The sequence below is a fragment of the Alligator sinensis genome, unplaced genomic scaffold (assembly GCF_000455745.1).
Source record: "Alligator sinensis unplaced genomic scaffold, ASM45574v1 scaffold301_2, whole genome shotgun sequence".
Lineage (NCBI taxonomy): Eukaryota > Metazoa > Chordata > Crocodylia > Alligatoridae > Alligator > Alligator sinensis.
Genome location: NW_005841874.1, coordinates 1,982,197 through 2,003,167, shown reverse-complemented (window position 1 = coordinate 2,003,167; position 20,971 = coordinate 1,982,197). Strand labels below are relative to the sequence as shown.

The window sequence follows — 20,971 nt, the reverse complement described above, 5'->3', positions numbered from 1 at the left end:
CTGCAGTATGCCTCAGCTCCTCCCTATTTAAAATGGAGCTGATAACACCTACCTATTACACAGGGCATTTAGGAAACAATACACAGATGTCGAGAAAGTGCCTTGAGAATCCCCCTACTCATCATAAGCCACAAAGCCCCATAAATGCCTTATAACAAACTAGGCCCTTTAGCACAAAAATCCAAAGGTCTCTAAAACTACCATGTTTCGCGGGATCCACAAGGTTGTAATTGGGAATTATTTCATCCACGGAAACATTTTAACCTGGTTTCCTCATAATGGATATGTTCCAGGAGTTATGTTGCTTGCAGTGACAGACACTTTTATTGCAACACCGGAAAAGACTGCGTGGGTGACGGAAAAAAGGACATCGTGATATTTAATCTTTCCAATGTGTAAGAGTGATAGAGTGCGTTTATTTCTTAAATCACTGGGCTTTTTGAGCTTCACCAGTTGTTATTTCTGACCATCTGACCTGCTTGCTTTGGAAAATCAGCCATGGTTTATAGACTTTCCCTTGAAGAGACGTGTATCTGCTTTTGCAGCTAGATGTCAGAAACAAAATGTACATATTCCTTTTGAATTAAACAAGGGAAGAAGCCAAACCATACTGGTAATTTTTCCATTGTTTCACGGTTCCTCTCTTGCTCTGCTCACGTAATGGCAAAATCAGGCCAATACAGGAAGAGGGTAAAGATTTATGAGAGTGAGAATGATACCAAGGAAACACTTGAGCAGTTTCTAAACTGCATTTCCAAGAAAACCACAATAGTAGTTCAAAGAAGTGGTGCTCAGATTATATATCATATTTTTCTCGCCTACACTGCACACTTTTCTCCAAAAAAAATAATATATTTGCTGGAAATTGGAGGGGGGGGGTGCCTTAAGTGAGGAAATAGGAAATATAGTAATCGCTGCATTTCCCTTTTTTTCCCTCTTTATTCTGTTTTTTTTTTAACAAGGTGTAGATCATAGTTGTTGCATGCTAGAAAAATACGGTATCTGTCTGTGTACTCCAGATGAGCATGCCTGGATGCCTGAATAAATCATTGATGGGTTGCAGAAAATGAAAGGTTATGTGTTCACAGCAGCCAGTTTCAGTTTTATAGACTTAAATAGATACAGAAAGAACACACACAGATCACTTCACTGTCACTGAAATACAGCCACCTTGCAGGCGAAATCCTGCTGTATTTTGCACTTTAACAATAGACAACAGGAGGTCACAAGTATTTAGGGGAGATATCGAAGCTGCTGAGAAATCAAGAATTTAGGTCAGCAAAATCTAAATGGAGAGAGATGGGCTTCAGGCAACTACCACTGCTTTTGCAAAGTGTTCTGAAATCTGTAATCATCCCAAATGTCTAGGCTACTGGTATTAATTGTCTTTCTCGTCTGAAAGTCAGCACAGTGCCCTGGCATTTTGTTGCTGCTGCAACCCAAAGGGAAGAGCTGTTACCAATGAAGTCCTAAGAGGCATAGGACTGGAAAGGCGCATCTGGGTCTCACAGCCCAACCTCCTGCACTTCAGGGAGCCTTGTAATCCATATCAAGTCCAAGAGGGTCCACACTAGCCCCTCCAGCACACCAAAAGGCACAAAAAACCTCCTAACACCTTATAGGAGCGATTTATAACCAAATGGAGCTGATAACACCTACCTATTATACAGGGCATTTAGGAAACATTTAGCTGTGAGACCCTATTAAGGGTGCTATGCAACGTTAGCATTTTTGGTGTGCAAACCTGATGCAGAAGATAAACCCAGAGATTTCAAACAGGAACCCACAGGGTCAAAAACATTCTGACCTGCTGTGGCTCAAGCTCTTTGCAGCAGAAGATTGCTGTAGTGTTTTATCTGTAGCCAAAAAAACAAATGAAAGCAAAGAGTTGGCATTTTAGGGGGGGGGGGGGGTGGTGAGATGCTAAGTCTAATGAGATGGACCTTGAGGCTAAAAAGGTTGGGAACCACTGCTGTGTAGAAAATGTAGGGCATGTCTTCACTGAACTCTTGGAAGCACGATCCTCAAGCCTGCCAGGCCAGTAGTGGACCTAGGGGTGGGAGACTGAGGCACCAGCCCGAGCGGCTGATTTAGAGGGGGCACCAGAGTGATGCAACCGGTGTGTAACAGCCTGAGCATGCCCCACGCAGCAGCTGCAGCCGCAACCGGAGTGTGCTGAGTCTCTGCCACTGTCTCCCAGCACCTAGTTTGCATGTACCAAACCCAGAAGTGAGCCCGTGAATTTGCTCTGAGGCCAATTCTCACACCCACTCTCAAGATTTCTATCTCCGCTGTGCTTGAGAGTGAAGCCCACGGAACAGCTTCACCTCCTTATTTCCATTTTTGGCATGCCTGGGACAGGAGCACTGGGAAGCGGGTGCTTCAGTGGCACTCCAGTGGAAGCTGAACAGACGTACCCTTTGAATACCCGTGGGCCTCCACCACAATGCACCACAAGCAGAGAGCAGGAGGGATCCCAGGGGCCACCTACACCTTGGCCCCTGCAGGGCATCTGCTGTCAAAGTTACTAGCACTACCACATGCAGCACCTTGCTGTTCCCCTTGGCCTCCCCTCCAAACAGAGCCAGCCTCACCTTGCCTTATCTCATGGACCTGCTCCCTTAAGCGGTGTGACTGCATGCAAAGAGATGAAAGCAGGTGCACTGCCTCCAGACCTCAGCTATGCCTCCACACAGACCGATGGGGCAATAAAGGTGCACACGTTACTGTAGAGAACCCAACGCTGCTCCAGTATTAATGATGAGAATTCCAGGGGAGAAGAGCTCCATGGATGGAAGTCATTAATTAGCCTCAAACCGCAGGCAAGACAATAGCAATACTGGTTGCTTTTCTGCTGATACTGAATTAACTAGCATTTCTTTCCCAATCACAGAGCTGCTCAGTCTTGTCATAGAGTTATAGCCACAGCCCGGCCTATATGCGGGAGGGTGCCAGGGGGTGAGACTTCCTCTTGAAGCCACCCTCCCTGCCTCTGGCACCACCCACGAAAGCCCATGAAACCCAATGGTGAGAAATAGCCACTGAAGGACTTCTATAGACCTAGGGAAAGGCTGGATCTATGCCTTCCCATCTAGGGATTTAGTGATTTTTTCTTCCCTAATCTCCATCCCTTTATTTCCATCTGACCCATGTCCTGGTGAGGACCACAGTATCCTTAGATAGGAAACCTAGTGGGGGCAGATGGCAGCTTGCTTGTTCATGGAGCTTGCCACTGTCTTCCTGCTCACCCCTTGTAATCCACTAGTCTGCCATGACTGCATGGACCAAGAGCACTTGGACCTGTTTCCCTAGGACACATTGTGCAGTCAGGACAATCTGCTGCTTACTTTAAACTTCAGTTTATAGATTTCATAGACATCAGGGCTGGAAGGGACCTTGGAAGATCTTCGAGTCCAGCCCCCTGCCCCAGGGGCAGGAAGTCAGCTGGGGTCATAGGATCCCAGCAAGAAAAACATCCAGATTTCTCTTGAAGGCATTCAAAGTAGGTGCTTGAACCACCTCCGGCGGCAGGCTATTCCAGACCTTGGGGGCTCGGATAGTAAAGAAGTTCTTCCTTATGTCCAGCCTGAAACAGTCTTGCAGGAGTTTATAACCGTTCGACCTCGTCATCCCTTGGGGCGCTCTCATGAACAGATGTTCTCCCAGATCCTGGTGGTCACTCCTCATAAACTTATAGGTGGCCACCAGATCACCCCTGAGCCTGCGCTTTTCCAGGCTGAGGAGCCCCATGGCTCTCAGCCTCTCGTCATAAGGTCTGTTTTCCTGACCTCTGATCATGCGCGTGGCTCTTCTCTGCACCCTCTCAAGCTTCTCCACATCCTTTCTGAATTGTGGAGCCCAAAACTGGACGCAGTACTCCAGCTGCGGCCTCACCAAGGCCGAGTACAAGGGGAGAATGACGTCCTGGGATTTTCTTGAGAAGCATCTATGGATGCAAGCCAGCGTTTTGCTTGCTTTACTAGCAGCAGCATCACACTGAAGGCTCATGTTCATCCTGTGGTCAATCCTGACCCTCAAGTCCCTTTCATCTGTAGTGCTAACCAGCGTAGCACTGCTGAGCCTATAAAAGTGCTGCAGGTTTTTCCTCCCAAGGTGAAGAACCTTGCATTTTTCAGTGTTAAACACCATCAGGTTCTTGTCTGCCTATTTGCTGAGCCTGTCCAGGTCAGCCTCGATCGCCCTCCTGTCTTCAGGTGTGGATGCTTTACCCCAGAGTTTGGTGTCATCGGCGAACTTGGCCAGTCCACTTCTGACTCCAATGTCCACATCATTAATGAAGAGGTTGAACAATATAGGTCCAAGGACAGCGCCTTGAGGGACCCCACTCAGTGCAGTCCCTCACTAACCAGTTTAGTTGGTTTTGAGTTAAAATAAAACATATTAAATGTTCATTGAATTAAAATTTGATTTAAAATGTCTAATTTGGGGCCCGTGATTGCTGGAATTAACTCTCGCCTCCCTGTTACACTATGATTAGTGTTTCTGCTTTGAAAACTTGAGAGTTCTCTCATTTGAACAGTTCTGGCATGGTTTGGTCCATTTTTCTCTTGCATTTCACTTCTCCCTGAATTTTTTTTTTTCTTTGTTCCTCCCAGGGTGTTTTTGCCCAAAGATCTTCATCTTGCATAAATCATACACAAAGCACTGTCTCTGGAATACATCCAGGTCTTGGAAAATCAAGGAGCAGCATTAACAAAGATTGCATCTGTTTGAAGTCTCCGACATGGTTCTGCAGAGCACTAGCAGCCCTGGTTATATCCCAGGAGAACGTCTGGTTTGGTTGATCATGTTAAAAACAATCAAGAGCTGCAGGAAATACTTACAAGGAATCCTGAATCCACCCAAAACCTTTCCAGCACCAGGCTCCCTTACAAACCATTGCTGAAGGCCCCATTGAAGCCCATGAATCTGCCAGGGAATCTTGTTCTAATTTCACCTGAACCTGGTGCTGATTAAACTCATGCAATATTCAGACGGCCAGATGGTTCTTGCACAAAACCAGACTCTGGTCTTTTGTGTTTGGTTTGCTTTGATATATTTGGGGTTGTACATGCCCCAAATCTCCATCTGCATCTAAATGGGTTTAAGATGCTGAAAACAAGAAGGCTTAAATTCTAGTTCACCTCTATGGCACTTAAATGAGATCCTATTCCACCCTCTTCCACTCCACGAAAAACCTCACTTGGGGCTTCAGTTACCTGGATATGTTGGAGGAATTCATCGGTGCATGGTAAACGCTCTCGGTGATTCTTTGGTGTAGCTGGCTTGCTTCTGTTAGAGAGAAAGAAAAAATAGCTCCAAATTGCACTTGTCATTTCCCTTCAGCACCTACAGAAAGGACAATGGAAAGGAAACCTGGGCCTGGGCTCTCCGCATAGGTAAAGAAGGCTCCAAACCAGATCCCTGGAAGCAAGCACCCTTGAAACCTGGGAGGGGTCCCATGTGCAGCTGAGATGAAAGTCATCAAAGCCAAAGGAAAGGTACCACATTATGGGAGCCTTGGTCTCACTACTGGGTTAGGGAAGCCATGAGATAGTGTTGACTTTGGAACGTACTAGTAAATCAGATTGCAAGAGAGTTTCTGCCCTGGGGTCAGGCTTGGGCTGGCAAGACAGGACCACTCTTCACCAAGTCTTTTGTGCATGGGGGTGCTGGAGAAAAAATCCCTTTGGGATTCATACCCCATTTGATCCTAGAAGGGAGTGCAAGCCCATGGATCAGGCAGGGATTTTAGAAGTCAGGAATGATGCTTTATTCCTATCTGTGCCACAGACCTGTGCCATCTCACACAAATCACATAAGCTCTGTGTCTTAATTTCCTTATCTGCAAAAGAGGGACAGTTGTTCAGACCCTTCTCTGTAACGCACACAGAGATCGATGGATGAAATGTGCAATAAAAGCCATATTAACGCGCCGTGTTCGCTATGGTACTCCAAGACGTGTGTTTGTCACGCAGGAATTCCTTGATATCTAAGTGATAAACCCTATTTATCCCATACCTTTGGTCCCCTCACTTATCCTCTGCCCATCTCTACTGGTTAGTGCCAGCAGCCTAAACTCCTGGGCAGCTTCTAACAGCTTCAATTACAAACTGTCAGACAGAGGTGGAAAAAAAATGTCCTCCTTTCTCCCCAGATTACACTGGTGTGAACCACAGGTTGAAAAATCTCTAGTCCCGGACCAGAAACAGGTTGAATGTCTCATGGAATGAGACATTAGAAAAATAAAAATGAGAATTTATTAACACTGAACACAACTTTTATTTTTTGGCCTTGAATCTTGCCAGAGGGAGCACTGAATTCAGGGGATCATGGCATAAGGGAAAGCTATTTTAGGAGATTTTTAGAGTTTCAGTAATGCATTGTGTAGGCATCCCCCCCTCTCTGAGTGCCGCACAGTGGGATTCGCAGTGAATGAAGCAGCCTGGCTTTCCAGGCAGAGAGAAGGGACCATGATACACAAAATGCTGCCAGCGATGCCTATTTTTAAAACCCCTACATGCAGTCACCCTGTCTTTTCTATAAGATCCATGGCACTTACAGAGTATCTGACGGGTCACGTACTATAAGGGTGTTACTGGCAATCACATGGGTAACCTGCGTGCCTCACTCGTGGCTTCCCCAACCCAGCCTCTCAGAGCTTCCCTGCAAAACTCCTTTTCACTTCTGAGCTCATCCATGGAGCCGAGACTAAAAATATTTCCATTTTGGTGAGTCAAACCAGAGAATCCCCTGTGGTGTCACCCTCCCCCTGGAAGTGGGTCTGCTGGCCTTCCAGTTCTCCTTTCCACAGGAAAAGCAAAGGAAATACTAGGCTGCCCATTCATTAACCACATGGAGCAGCTCTGTGGCTTTCCCGACATGCTGTAGGTTGTCATCTGACATCTTCAAGAGCAGCTGGCAGGGTCACAAATCAGGGCTGGCACCTGTCTGTGCTTCCCTGGGCTTTCTGAACCAGAACGTTATCGCCACCTCTGTCTGCTCCAGCATGTCGAAGTCGCTTCCATATTGCCATTAGGCAACACCTCCTGCATATAAATAGCCATATAGCATCCTGGCTGCTGACGGCACTGCTGCATTTTGGCAAGGCCCTGCAGAAGCATCCTCCCCGTCAGTGAGCGAGGCATGGGACAAACAAGGAGTCCCCATTACGCACTGCCCTTGTCATGGGTACTCCACTGCCACAGTGGAAACGGAGTAGGCACTTGTGTGACACTGTCCAGGTTGTTCCCAGATGTGTGCTACTGTTCCAACCCAGAAGGATGGTGCAACAATGAGCGAGGGTACCAGGCTGCCAGTATGGCTGGTACCCCCTACCCCAGCATGCCTCCCACGGACACCCAGTTAGTTGTCTGAGTGCTGCTCTGTTGATCAGGGTCAGGTGCACCCTCTGCTCTTCAGTCACCTAAGCCATCCCATATTGGCCTTCTCACTGCAGTGCAGAGATCTGACACTGCTTTTTTTTTTTTTGGCTAAGTAGCATTAGCTAGGACTCTGCCAACCAGGGCCAGCTGCAGCCACAAAGCATCTGACCGAATTGCATTTTTCAGCAAAAGAAGTTTTGCCCCATTAATTTTTTTAACTGACTATCCTTTTTCTTACCCATTTTATTTTTTGCTTGATTTTATCCTGTTCCTATGGCATGTTGAATTGGAGATAAAACAGGACAGATTGTCAGGGAGAAACCAATAGTATCTCATTGTGCAATCTGCATTACATAGAGTCACAAGGTTTAATGAAAATATTTAAAAATAAGTAATAAATACATATCTACAAACACACACATATTACACACGTGTAGATAGATACACACGTGTGTGTGTGTGCACATATATACACAGACACATATAGCATCTACACAAGATGTGAACTGCAGAGCTGCCTAATTAGCTCCACAGTAAATGTCTCAGTGTCTACATGTGTGGCCGTAATAGGCTGCAGAAAACTAAAACCCCTCAGCGGGCATGTCTACACGTGCCTCCTTTAAGCAGGCTTAGCTTAAAATCTCCATTTTTAAAGGCACATTAAGGGTGCATGTCTACACGTGCATACCCTTAATGCATCTTAATAAATGGTGATTTAAGGCCGTGTGAGCCTAAATTTGATACCTGCATAAAGCTGGTATCAAATTTAGGCACTAATAGCCAAGTCACAGTGCACATGTAGATGCGCTAATGTGCACTAACGTGGTGTGCATCAATGGATGTACACATACATTAATGCGCATTAGCACATCTGCACATGCGCTAATGCGACTTAGGTATTCGCACCTAAATTTAATGCCCTTTAGCACATCCACATGTAGATGTCCACTTAAGTCACCTTAATGAGCCTTAAGCAAAGGTGCATTAAGTTTAGATGCACGTAAATATATGTGTAGACATGCCCAGCAGGTTAGTACTTGTAAATATATATAAGCACTATCCTCCTGTGGAGTTTACACGTGCAGCAGTGCACATGTAGAAACTGATGCAGTTGGCTGGGGCACAAGGGTGCTTCAGTGCAAGGGCTGCCTGCCAGCTAGCCTCGCACTGGAGCACCCTTGTGCCCAGCCAAGCCCTTGACAGCACACTGAGCTGAGAAGGAGCAGCCCCAGGCTGGTAGACTGACCCCCAGAGCCCCCTGCCAGCTGGGGCTGCTCCAACCCAGCTCAACATGTTCCCGTCCTGGGTGCATGTTCAAATAGTGTGCCCAGAAACCATCACTGCATGTGTACACACACCCATATATAAGTTCATGCTATTATAAAGATGCGTTAAACCTCACAGAGTAGTGAATGTAACTACGTCCCTTCACTGAAGAAGGTCATTCAGCAGATAGCTGAAAGAATAGCAGTCTCCAAACCCAAAGCACAGGCACTGTAAGCCATGCTTCTGTGCCTAAGCTTAACCTATGTAGCAATGACAAGCTGCAAAGTGTGGCTCAGAAACAGAGCCTGTGCCTGAGTGACCCAAGTGTGAATTTTTGCTGATGTAGCAACTAATTTAGCCAAGAAATGCCATCAACGCATTTAACAAAACATAATTAAACAATTTATTATGGATCTATCTTACAATATTAGAAGTAGTGTGTAACCAAATATATTCAATGTTATTTTACTATAATAGATCTATTTTTATTAAAATGTTTAGATGATTTGTAGAAACAAAGCAGCCTTGTCAGAGAAGACCGTAAACTAGAGGAAAGTAGTAACAGGTCAGAGTTACGAAAAGGGGATAAGAAGACCTCCCTTTGTACTTCCCCAAGCCCTCCTAGCTGACAAAAGATCTAGTTCAAGCCGGTTCTAAAGGTTTCAGTGAAACAAAGAAATTTAAATAAAGCCAATCCGAGACCATTTATTAAAATATGAAAACCAGTTAGTTATAAATATAGGCCAAGGCTAAAAAAAAGCAAACCCAAACCCTCAGACTTCTCTGAAGCTCAGTGAACCAATGCAAGTCCCAAGGGGAACAGAAAAACCTAGCCAGTGGACCGATTTCTTCCCGGAACAGAAAGCTACGTAAGCATTGTCTTTACCAATACAAAAAAAGAAAGTGTTTGCTATTGCGTATCCCAATAAAACTGGTCTCACTGATCAGTCTCTCCCGCCCGCACTGTTAAAATTTAGTGTAACAACCGGTGTAACAGCACTTCTCCACTCAAACCAAGGACACACATGACTCTACTCGGGAATCTGAGCTGTGGGAGCAGAGGGGCTGTGCAGACCATTGGTGTGCGTGTGTGTGCGCGCCCATTCAGATGGAGAAGCAGTGACAGGGTATGGAAAGACTGAGAAAAGACCCTGAACTATCCATCACTCAGGAGATGCCCAGAGAGTGGGCTTGTGCTTGAAGGTGCTGCTTGTCAGAGGTGCAGCTCTAAGCAGAGAAACGGTCCCTGGTAGCTTGAATCCCTCCATCTTCAAGGAGGCAGGGCTCTGTGCATCTTTGTATGTAACCAGAGCTGCATCAGAAGAACCTGACTCCACTACCAATTCCTTCTTCCACCTGGAACAGCCAGCAGTGTACCTAGACTCCTGGCAGCCCCCAGCAAACGTTTAGTCTTGGGCTCCCCTTTGCCAGAGATCATGATACTAATCATCAAAAATTACCATTTTTGGGCCCCATTTCTGTCCAGGCCCTCAGCAGCCACCCAGTTTGCCCATGCCTGTGTCTCTGACCCTGGGGACAGTCTACAAGGTCTTATATTTTGGCTAGAAGCTTAGGTTGCCAGAGAGTAACAATATCTTAGGTACTTCTACAGCCCCATTACTGCAGTACCCGAGCACCTTGCCATTTTTAATGTAATTGTCCTCACAATCTCCCAGTTGGGTTGTGGATTGCTACTTTTTCCATTTATGCCGAGATAGAGAGACTAAGGGTTAAACCCCAATTCATTTTACACAACCAGGGCACATGCGCTGCAGAACGGACACTTACGCATGGTTTGAGATTTTATTTCATCCTGTGGCAAAACAGAATCACTGCGTGCATGAACCTGTTGGGGGGAAAGGGAAGAAGGGGGCCCTCCCACCTTTTAACCCAAGAGCCAGTGCAGGGTACTTGCCAGGGGGCAGAAGACCTTGATTCTAGAGACCCCTTACTCACCATGGCTGTGAACCTGCTTCTCAGCAAAGTGCTCTAAGCACCAGGCAGCAAAGTATTGGTCAGACTTCTTCCCAGTCCTCCTCTTGAGCTGGCCCACTGCATCTTGCCCAATTAATGGATAAAAGCACTAGGAAAGTTTCTACCCCATTAGGAACAAGGACCCAGGCTAGAACCCGTCTCACTGATCCACACACTGTCTGACTTGTTTGCTTTCTCCCAGCCTCATAGCTTTCCCTCTCTTGGCTGCTTAATAAGTTACTGGGTTCTCTTCTTTCCTTGCTGTTTTTTCTGTGACTGAAATTGCAGGACTTACCTAGCCTTATGCATGTGCCTTCACGATCCTATTTCGCTGCACAGCCCCACTAAGCATGCTCAATGGGCACACACAGAGCTAAATGACAGATTTTGCAGAAATGCTGAGAATTGCAGTTTTGTGGCTGCCTATGTGCCATTTGGATGCCTAAAGCCATGTAGGATTTAGCCGTTAAAGACTTGCCTAAGGTCACATGAGTCTGTGGCAGAGCAGGAAACTGAACCCGGGTGTCCTGGGATCCAAGACAGGCGCCCAAATCACCGCACCATCCTTCCTCTCCTCACGGGACAGGTCCTTCGCTGTTTCAAACATGCCCAAATGCAATAATGTATTTCACTCAAAAAATTATTTTGAACCTTGCTCTTGCTGACTGCATGGGCACAAATCCATTCAGTAATTCATCTCTCCCCACTGCTGAATACTGGGTAAAAGGCGAGTTCAACATCACACACTCACTCTGTGTCCTACCTCTGCATGCTTCCAGCTGTCCTGTTAGGACCTTCCGAATCTCAGAAACCCAGATGTTTTTCAGCTCAACAGAAGATGCCTGTAAACAGAGGAGAACACAAAGCAGGTCTAATCAAGGAGGCAATCAATCTAATCAATCCTGTGATGGCATTAGATAAAATTTGTTTTTAGTTTTGCCTTGTACTAATCCCCTCTAACCAGGACTGGATAAAGAAAAAAAACAAAACAAGCAAAAGGGCATTTTTCAAGGTGAAAAATATTAATCACATTGAAAAAGAACAATGGGAACTTCAAGATCCAATCTGGCCGCCCAAGACATTTTCCACGCTACTGTTTTCTTTTTCATCCATGCTAAAGTCCTGACAATTTCCTCTAAGATAAACTTACTGTTCCAAGAGCACGGCCAAGAGAGAGGCTCCAAATTCCACTTCTTGTTTGAGTCGATTTACATTTTGTTAATGAGTTTATTTTGAGGAAAGGAATAACATTAGAATCACTGTCCAGTTTCCTCTCGCACTACCAGACCAGTCGACTCCAGAATACAGTACAGCCAGAAATCACACCCTTGGTGGAGAGAACACCAGCGGGAAAGAAGTCATAGGAAAGCATGAGCCTTACCTGAATGATATAGACCTCCTCCCTGCCATTATACCAGATCTCAAACTTCTTGTTATCACCCTTTACATTCTCCGTGATGCCGACGGTACTCATCTGTTTCAACATTAAAAAAAGAGAATTGTCAAATTTGGAAAATGTTGATTTTTTTTTCAATTAATTCCCAGCATGCCGTCTCCTGGATAACTTTTGAGAATGTATAAAATACCAATAGGCTCCAATTTTTTTTTTTAAATCAACGTAATCATCTCTGTATCTTTTTGCCTGTTGATATTTTGCTGTAACAAAATCCAGACAACATTGAGAAGCAATGCATTTGTTATAAAATGCTGATTTAACAATTTCTCTTCAATGCATTTTTAGCTCAAGTTATCATTTGAGTTTTCCCCCTGACCTGCATTAAGGCAGGTTACATGAAATGGTGGAAAGTGAGGCCATATTTTAAGGCATATACACACAAGAGGAAGAGGGTTAGAGTCGAGTGTTCAATAATTCTGTATTTCCCTATTTATGCATGCTTGGTTGCTAAACAATAATGCTAGATTGTTGCCTACAATGAGGGCGATTCTTTGTACCTTACAGCATGGCATGTAATGCAAAATTCATGGTTCCTCACCCCTGAGCTACAGCATATAGACAGAGAATCTGCTGTACAGAAGACACCTTCCCATTAGAGTTTATCAGAATTTTTTTGTTGAAAACTTTATTCATCAGAAAATGCTGTTTGAACAAAGATGAAGTTTTTTGGCTAAATCATACCATCTTCCATGGCATTTCCTGCAAAAGTTTTCAAAATTGAATTTGAAATGATTATACAAATTTGAATGTTTTCATGAGAAACAGGTTTGTTTAGGGGAATAGTGACACTTTGTTTCAAAATTTTAATTTTGGTTTTCCACGTTTAATATTTTTACTTGATTTCATGACCTGTTAGTAGGACAGTGGTAAGTCATGCATAATATGCACATAATATGATTCAAAAGGAAAACTGACTTCAAGATGTCAGGATGTCCAGCTCTACTGTCTACACCCAGATGCAAAGAGCACCAGTTGGCATTCTTTCACGTACAGTACACTCTGTACACCAAGATTATAAATCATCTATTGTCTGCCAAGGATAGTAGATAAGTTTCAAGCACAACAGGAAGCAGGGAAGACAAAAGATTATAAATATATTTAAAAATAGTAAAATATATTTTTGCATGCATTTGGGCACCAGCAAAGCTGCACGTTATTTATATTTTGTTTCTATTGCTGTAACATCTTTGTGTCCCAGTCATGGTCCAGGGTCACATTGTGCTCTGCAAACGTGCCCCAAAGTACTCAGTCTTAAGGAACAATTTGAACATATTCCTGTTATTTATTTTTCATATTCTAAAAATGCCTCTGGGTCCCAACTGAAATCAGTGCCCACCTGTGGGAAGTAGTGTGCAAACACACTTAGGAGACACTGCCAGCCATAAAGAGTTTAGTGTCCGACCCAGTAGTTTTCAACGTTTTTTGGACTCGAGACGCCCCTTGCATGACTCAAGGCATCCCTCCATAACTTTTGTGAAATGAAGAGCACTCCATCTCAAAAACTATTTTATTTGTTACAGTGCTTACCTCCTTGCAGAGAAGCCAGGCACTGAGGGCAGGGCACCAGGCAGGCAGAGGCTCTTCTTCTCCCTGTTGTATCTCTTCTCCTCTCCCCCTCCCATTTCTTATTTTTTGTTCAACTCATTTGGGTGGTGTGACAGGATTCAATCCCCAGGGGCAGCTGTGATGCCCCCTGGGGGCCTTGAGTCTCCTGCTTGGCTCAGTCTCTAATGGAGCCCTCCCTCAATTGCTCACCCACCACACCTTGTTTCTACTAAAGGGTGAATAAGGGAGGCTGTCCATGGGCCTTAGAGAGAGCCTCAGTTCATTTAAGTCACCACCAGGTCTCTACCAGACCCCAAAAGTCTTGATTCAACCCTTAAGTTCAATGGGCCCTCTCGGCCATGCAAGGCACCTGTAGCTTTAAGACAGGGGTGGGCAAAATATGGACCATGGGCCACATCCAGCCCTCCAGGCCATTGTATCCAGCCTGTGGGGCCCCCCAAAAACTTAGAAAATTAATATTTATCTGCTCCTGGCTGCCTGTCAAAGATGACAGTAACCAGGGGCAGTAGGACCCATCAGCAGAAGGTAGAAGCCCAGCCCAGTCTCAACCCCCAGCCATTTTCCTGCCCTCCTGCTCCCATACTGCTCCAGCACCACATGGCTCCCAGCTGCATCGCCAGATGGGGAAGCACAGGGCCACACAAATACCCCGGGGTGGGCAGTGTAGGGAGGGACTGTGTATGTGTGTATATGCATAGGGAGGGACTGTGTGTGTGTGTGTGTGTCCCACAAACATGCACCCACACCCCACTTGCACTGCCATACATGCAGACCCCAACACCCCCTCATATACTCTAGCCACCCTCCCCACCCACAAACCCCACCCCCCCCCCACCCCTATCCCCTCCCCACAGGCATACCCTCCCCCACCCCCACATACCCACACACTCACAGCCCCCCACAAACCTATACCCCCCACAATATACAAGAGCAAGACTTCATTTTAAGCTACGATATACAATCACCTCTATGTGCACTACACAAACACATGTAAACCAGAACAAAAATGTTTTTGAAATCAAATTAATGAATGTTTTAGATGTTTGGTTTTTAGAATATAATTTGGTATTTTTCTGGTTCTGAGATGGCAAAACCCCTTGCTGAAAGGAGTACTTCCACAGGCAAGGGGAGGGACTTCTAGTGGCAAAGGTCAGGTGTTAGGGGGCGGGGTTTCCAGTCACAAGATGGTAACCAGAGGGCGGGGAACCTGTCAAGTGGTGTGGCTACCCATGCAGCCCTCGACAGCTTGCCAGAATTCGGTAAACTGCCTTCCACCCAAAATAATTGCCCACCTCTGCTTTAAGGGCTACTTGAGTGTCTGCACCCCTCTAGGACACCTGTAGCCTTACGAGCTCATTGTGTGGGGGTCCCTCCTCCCCTACACTATGGCCTAGGTCTTGCAAGTGTTACTGTACTGTCCTTTGCCTGGTAGGGCAATTGGCTTTACCAGCCTCCTCTTCCTATACTCTTGCTGGGCCTTTTAGCCCAGGCCCATGGTATCAAACCTAGCTTCTAGGCTCCAGCCTCCCTAACTGTGGGTCTTTGACTGTACCAGTCCCTGGTGCTGGCCCCTCTTGGACCTTTGGCCCCACCCGGGCCCTGGCCCCACTCCTGAGCCAGTCAAGGTCTCCAGGCTCCCAGGGTCTGGTCCCTCCTAGATTCTGGTCCCACCCTCAGGCCACTTGAGACCTCCATGCTCTCTGACCTGACTTGCCCCCCTAGAATCAATCTCCAGCTGTGGCCCCTTCCAGATCTTTGGCCCCTCCTGGGGCCTGGCCCTACCCCTGGGCCAGTTGGATTTACCAAGCTCCCTGGCCTTGGTAGTCTCTGGCTATAGCCCCTCCTCTGGGCTTGCAGACCTCCTGGTCCCACATTCAGACCCTCTCTGGGCTCATGGACATCTCTGGGGTCTTGGACCCTCTGGTCTCACATGCAGACCCTCTCTGGGCTACTGGTTCTCTGAGTAAACCTTGAGCCTGCTCCAGCAGGGCTCAAGACTAAACCACCAGTGCAACTTAATTTAAAAAAAAAGGTTTCTGGCAGACCCCCAAACCCTCTCTGGTTTTACCATAAAATAAAGGTCACCTGCCTGCATAAACAGCCTTTCTCTGCCCCACAAAACTCCCCCTGTTCCCAGACTCACAGAGTTGCTTGCCCAGTTCTCCTGTCAGGTTAGCAGCCCTGCTGCACTGCTGCCAGGAGCTCCTACCTTCATGGCTCTCAGGGCTCAGGCTCTGGGCTTTTACGGCTGAAGCTCAGCCTCCTTCAGGTCAGGAGAGTTCTTAATCAGCCTCCCTTCTACACCTGCAAGCTGCCTCCTCCTAAAGGGACAGGAGCACCCCAGCAGCTTCTCCTCCTAAAGGGACAGGAGCACCCCAGTGCCCTGTCACACTTGTTTGTGCCTTAAAATTAGATTTTCAAGCTCTTTGCAGCAGGAGTCATGTCCTGATACAATGCCTAAATCCTGACTGGAGAACAATGGGGTTTCAGACCCAATATGTTCCTTAGGCTTTACCATAATATTATTTATCCTGTGTATTAATAGCAGCACCACCAGCAGCAGCAACGTAATCTCTTCCGAGATAAGCTTCAAGCATTTACACTAATCACATTTGGGATGATTTGTACTTTCTTTGGGCAATGATTGCTTCAAAACCAAGCAGGATGAATAGTGTATGTATAGCAGACCGGAGCCTTATACACTTAAACATGGAATCAGGTGTTACTAGTGACATCTAAAGGAGCACATCAAAGTGCTCAGAGGGAAAATCTGGCCTGATAGAGAAACTCCTGTTAATAAACAAAGCCTTAATTCATAGGTTGAAGCATCACTTCTGTCAATTGTAAGATTTGCCGTGTACTCTGCAGTTCATTTGCAGCTACTTTGATAACACAACATGACATCTGTAGCAAAGCTTCCATCGACTGAAGCCAGAGAGTAATAGAGCTATTTACAGCTACAGAGATTAGAAGTTAGTGGATTATCCCTTTCCTGCCTCTCCATGCCAAGTTTGTTACCTTTAATGAGTTTTTAAAGCTGTAGGAAGGTGTCTTCTCATGGCCATCGGTGTTTTCCTCCCGTTTCTTGCAGAAGAGCAGCATCTTGGCATAGAGAAAGAGATGCCTTTGCATTGGCTTGAACCTTGCCAAGTCCTTCACCTTGTTGTGACCCTTCTTGTGGTCAGTCCAGACATTGAAGGAGCCCTGCATCAGCAGCTTACCAAGCTCATTCACATCACCCTATGGGAGAGGAGCAAGAGGAGAGGAGGAAGACATAGTCAGGTTCAAGCCTTGGTCCCAAATGCAGTGTAATTGGGGTGAGGGGTGATGGTTGCAGAGACAGAAATGCTTTTTGTTCATTTGGGCCAATCCCACAGAGAGCTCTGAACATCAGGACAAAGACCTGGAATCTGTGTTGTGGATGGGGAGCTAGCGTGGGAAAGGGACCAAAGAATTTGCGAAGACCTGAGCTGCTCGGCAGGCCAATGGCAGCATTGTGTGCCAAAGGGAGCTTATTCAGGGCAAATGGGAGAATCTTTAAGAATCACCCATTGCTTGCAAAGCTTTGGGAGAATCCCACAAGCCATACTGGAAGTTGAAGGAGAACTGCTCACCTCTAAAGCCCTGAAGAGGTAAAACTGAAAGGACTCCAACCAAGCCAAGGGAAGTTTAGGTTGGATATTAGGAAGAATTTTCTCACTAGGAGGGTAGTAAAACACTGGAACAGGTTACCCAGAGAGGTGGTGGAAGCTCCATCCTTGGAGGTGTTCAAAACCCGGCTAGACAAAGCTTTGGCTGGGATGATCTAGTTGAGGATGGTCCTGCTTTAAGCAGGGGATGGGACTAGATGTGACCTCCTGAGGTCCCTTCCAACCCTCATTTTCTATGATTCTATGATTCAAACCCAAGTGAAAAAGTCAAGGAAAACCCAGTCTTTTGCACCGACTCTAATGAACCCTTCATTACTTCAGTGATATTAAGAGCAGGTTCAACCAGCACCAGTTGCTGCAGTCACTGCTGCAGTCCTGCTGTAGGTGCTACAGCAAGCTATAAATTCAGTTACAGCAAAAGCTATAAATTCAGTTAACCATTTCACCTGAGTGGTTGCATCAGGTGAGGTCTGGCTCCAAAGATTCTGCAAAAGGGTTTTGCAAAAACCTAATGCTGAATACAGATAGGCCCAGCATCTTGTTTACACGACTGCAAAGGAAACAGCTTTTCCCAGAAACAGAAACCTTTCTGAGGAAATCCTGACCTCTCTGACTTTTAGTTAACTATTGGAGAAATGAAAAGAAGCCCTCCCACTTCCAAGAAAACAGGAGTCAAGTCCATAAAGTGTGAAAGTAAAACTGGCTGGATCTATTTTAAGTCGCATCCTATCATTTTGTGTCACATATTATATCCCTCTTTGAATGAAGATTCAAAAGTGTGTATTATATTTATTATCCCTGTTAGAATAAGGTCCAGTACTGATATCTTCTTGAAAATCCTTTCAATCTGCAAAGCAGAGAGATTACAGAATGCTGGATATGAGGAATTTAATAATTAACAAACTCATTCAGAGGTAATTGTTCAGCCAATAAAGGCGAATACATTGGACATCCCCAAGCAATGGTAAATTTGAGCACTCCACAAATTACTGATGGGACGAGGTAATTCCTGTTGCATTATTGATGTAAACGTGGCCTTTCAGCTCAAAGATACAGTAGAGTAATTAAAACAATTCCCTTTCTAACTGCTCAACAGTGACCCTGGAGTCTGTCAAGGGACTAAGTAAAATTCACCTTTGTTCAGTAAACTGTGTAGCACATGCAGCAAAAGCAGAAGCTTCACGGCCTTTTGGCCAAGATGATATGCTACAGATAAATTCTCTGGGCTTTGAAGGCTTAACTAGAATTAAGACTTAGTGCTGTTCCTCTGTACCCCTGGGAGAGAAAAATAATGGATGTGCTGGCTAGGGTAACAAATGCACAGCACCCACGGACATCATTATCGTTGCTCTGCATCCTGCTCACCACAGGTACCTGGACCTTCATGGCTATAGCAGGGTTACGACTAAGATAATCCTGCTCCAAAAGCCTTGTGACATGAGCTATAGGAGCCCTTCCATCAGGACCTACGACACACCGCTGTGCAATTCTAATTCCACCCTGCGTTCAGCACTGCTGACACGGAGGTGTAGCTCACATCACAATATCGTCCACTGCTCTTCTCTATCAGACGTGCACTTAACTGGTGAAATTATGAATGACAGAATGATGGAAATTAGAACGGTTAAAAACATACTTGGCAACTTGGTCCAATGAGTTTAAATTAAACTCATTACACTTCCTTACAGTTCCTTAAATCAGATTAAACAATGTTTGTCTTTGGGGTCTGCACATTTTAAATACTTCTAAATGGTAATCATATACCCCGTCAATCTTCACTTCACTGAATGACACCCAATAACAGTCATGGTTTCAACTGGAGTTCTTTCTCATGTTGCAGTCATTTCTACCCTTCTTTAGTGATCCACTTCTCATTGTGGATTTTGTCCACAATGAGAAGCTATGGGTGAGAAATTGCAGAAGTAACTCAACTGACATGAGTAGAGTCACAGAAAGGATGTATCTGACCACTTCCTTGGGACTGTGGGTATTCTTGTTAATGCACTTGAGGCAGATAGGCCTCCAGCTACAGTGAGTTTCCACTGCCTTGTTTATATGTAAACCAGCTTTTCCCCAGTGATGACTAGCGGTCCAGTATGTTTCTCATCTGCCCAGAATCATCTACAGCCTTCAACCAATTCCTTATCTTGGACCAGCCAAGCCTAACTTCTTCCATTTCCAAGTGTCAGGGTCAAGCTCCGTGGTTCAGAGGAATACATCAGGTTGGGCTCCCTCTCTCTACATATTTTGTTTGAGTGAAGTTTTGACATTTAGGTTTGGTTACCACAATATCTCACCACGTGATTTTCTGTCAGGGCAGTTATTTGGCAAGGCTATCATTTAAACAATCGGTAAGCCAGGCTTCTGCAATATGCAACTGTGACAGGCGCAACCAACTAGAGTTGGTCAGGGTGCTGATAAATGACGTTACCTCATATCCCGTGATCGCTATCTGATGCATAGAGTCATTGACAGACTTGATAATATCAAGCATTGTGGCCAGAGCTTCTTCCAGTTCAGCGGTGCCTTCTGAATTCTTGCTACATTTCAGCATTTCCTAATTTGAAACAACAAACACAGCTGTATGAAAAATAAGTCCCAAAAGTGCACCCTGAAAAATATCCTATAAATACACTTATCACAGGATAAGACCATCCTCCTCGAGCTACGTGTTGCGCACACAAAGTACAAGCATAGAAGTGGATTCTCTTTAACTACCACCAAAAACAGACCTTTTGGGGACATTTTTAGGCTTGAACAATTCATTTAAAATCAGTACGCACATCTTATTTTATTCCCTGAAAAACTCAAGCCACAGAATTTGGCTGAATTATTTTTTCAGGTTGGATACAAAGGCATCTCTCAGATCACTTATTCTCTACCTCTGTCTCCAAGTGATCAATCTACAGGTGGAAATTTGAAATCTTTTTTTTAGACGGCAGATATTTTGATAAAGGAGGCTTATTTTCACTAAAAAAAAAAAAATGGATTACATATACTTTAAAAATGGGTAGGAGCTCTTCCGGAGGAAATGAAACCTCTCCCCTAATTCCATCCTCTGTATGGGGAACAAAGGGAAAAGTCCCAGACCTGCTAGGAAGCAGATGGAAAAGGTCCAGAAAACAAACAAAGGGAAAACAATTAAAATCCTGAAGTCTGGAGTCTCTCCAGATACGAACCTGACTGGGAGTCCAAATGTGCAGGACCAGCAACTGCTTAGAGTCCCCTACGGCGGTACACAAGGACATCTTGTCTCATTGCTGTCTTTTATCCCCCACTCACTGGTTATCATTGAAGAGCTTGAAGGAACATTTTGGCTCTGATTCTCCTCTCACTTGCTCATTCAGGTAGAAGGCAGGAGGAGAATCAGGACTTTCGGCATTTCGCTGGCGCCTGCCTCTCACCCGCCCCTTGCTACTGCCCTGTGTTGTGGCCTGATTCGGATCTCACTCCAAACAGTTCAATCCTGTTGCATTTAATACAGTTACTCTCAATTTACACACATCTGAGTTTAGACTCATTTGTCTTTGCTCTGGGTATCTAGAACAGTTTAACAGACTGAGCATGAAATCAGACCCGGACGGTTCAGCTCTGACGAGTCTTGTTCTCCCCAAAGGTGCTGAAACAGCTCAACTCCGCTGGGGTCCGAGGAGATGAAATGGCAAAAGGTCTCG

At 45.5% G+C, this 20,971-nt stretch overlaps 1 protein-coding gene across 1 annotated transcript in view; it reads right to left on the bottom strand.

Annotated features, from left to right (window-relative positions):
* The window catches only part of MCF2L2 (MCF.2 cell line derived transforming sequence-like 2), a 219,630-nt gene that overhangs the window by 27,788 nt on the left and 170,871 nt on the right, over positions 1 to 20,971 (bottom strand). The window contains exons 21-25 of the mRNA XM_025195968.1: positions 19,729 to 19,854; positions 16,666 to 16,887; positions 12,007 to 12,099; positions 11,389 to 11,467; positions 5,220 to 5,292 (exon numbers count right to left, since the gene is read on the bottom strand). Of these exons, the coding sequence (XP_025051753.1) occupies positions 5,220 to 5,292; positions 11,389 to 11,467; positions 12,007 to 12,099; positions 16,666 to 16,887; positions 19,729 to 19,854 (593 nt within the window). The remainder of the gene's footprint in view (positions 1 to 5,219; positions 5,293 to 11,388; positions 11,468 to 12,006; positions 12,100 to 16,665; positions 16,888 to 19,728; positions 19,855 to 20,971) is intronic.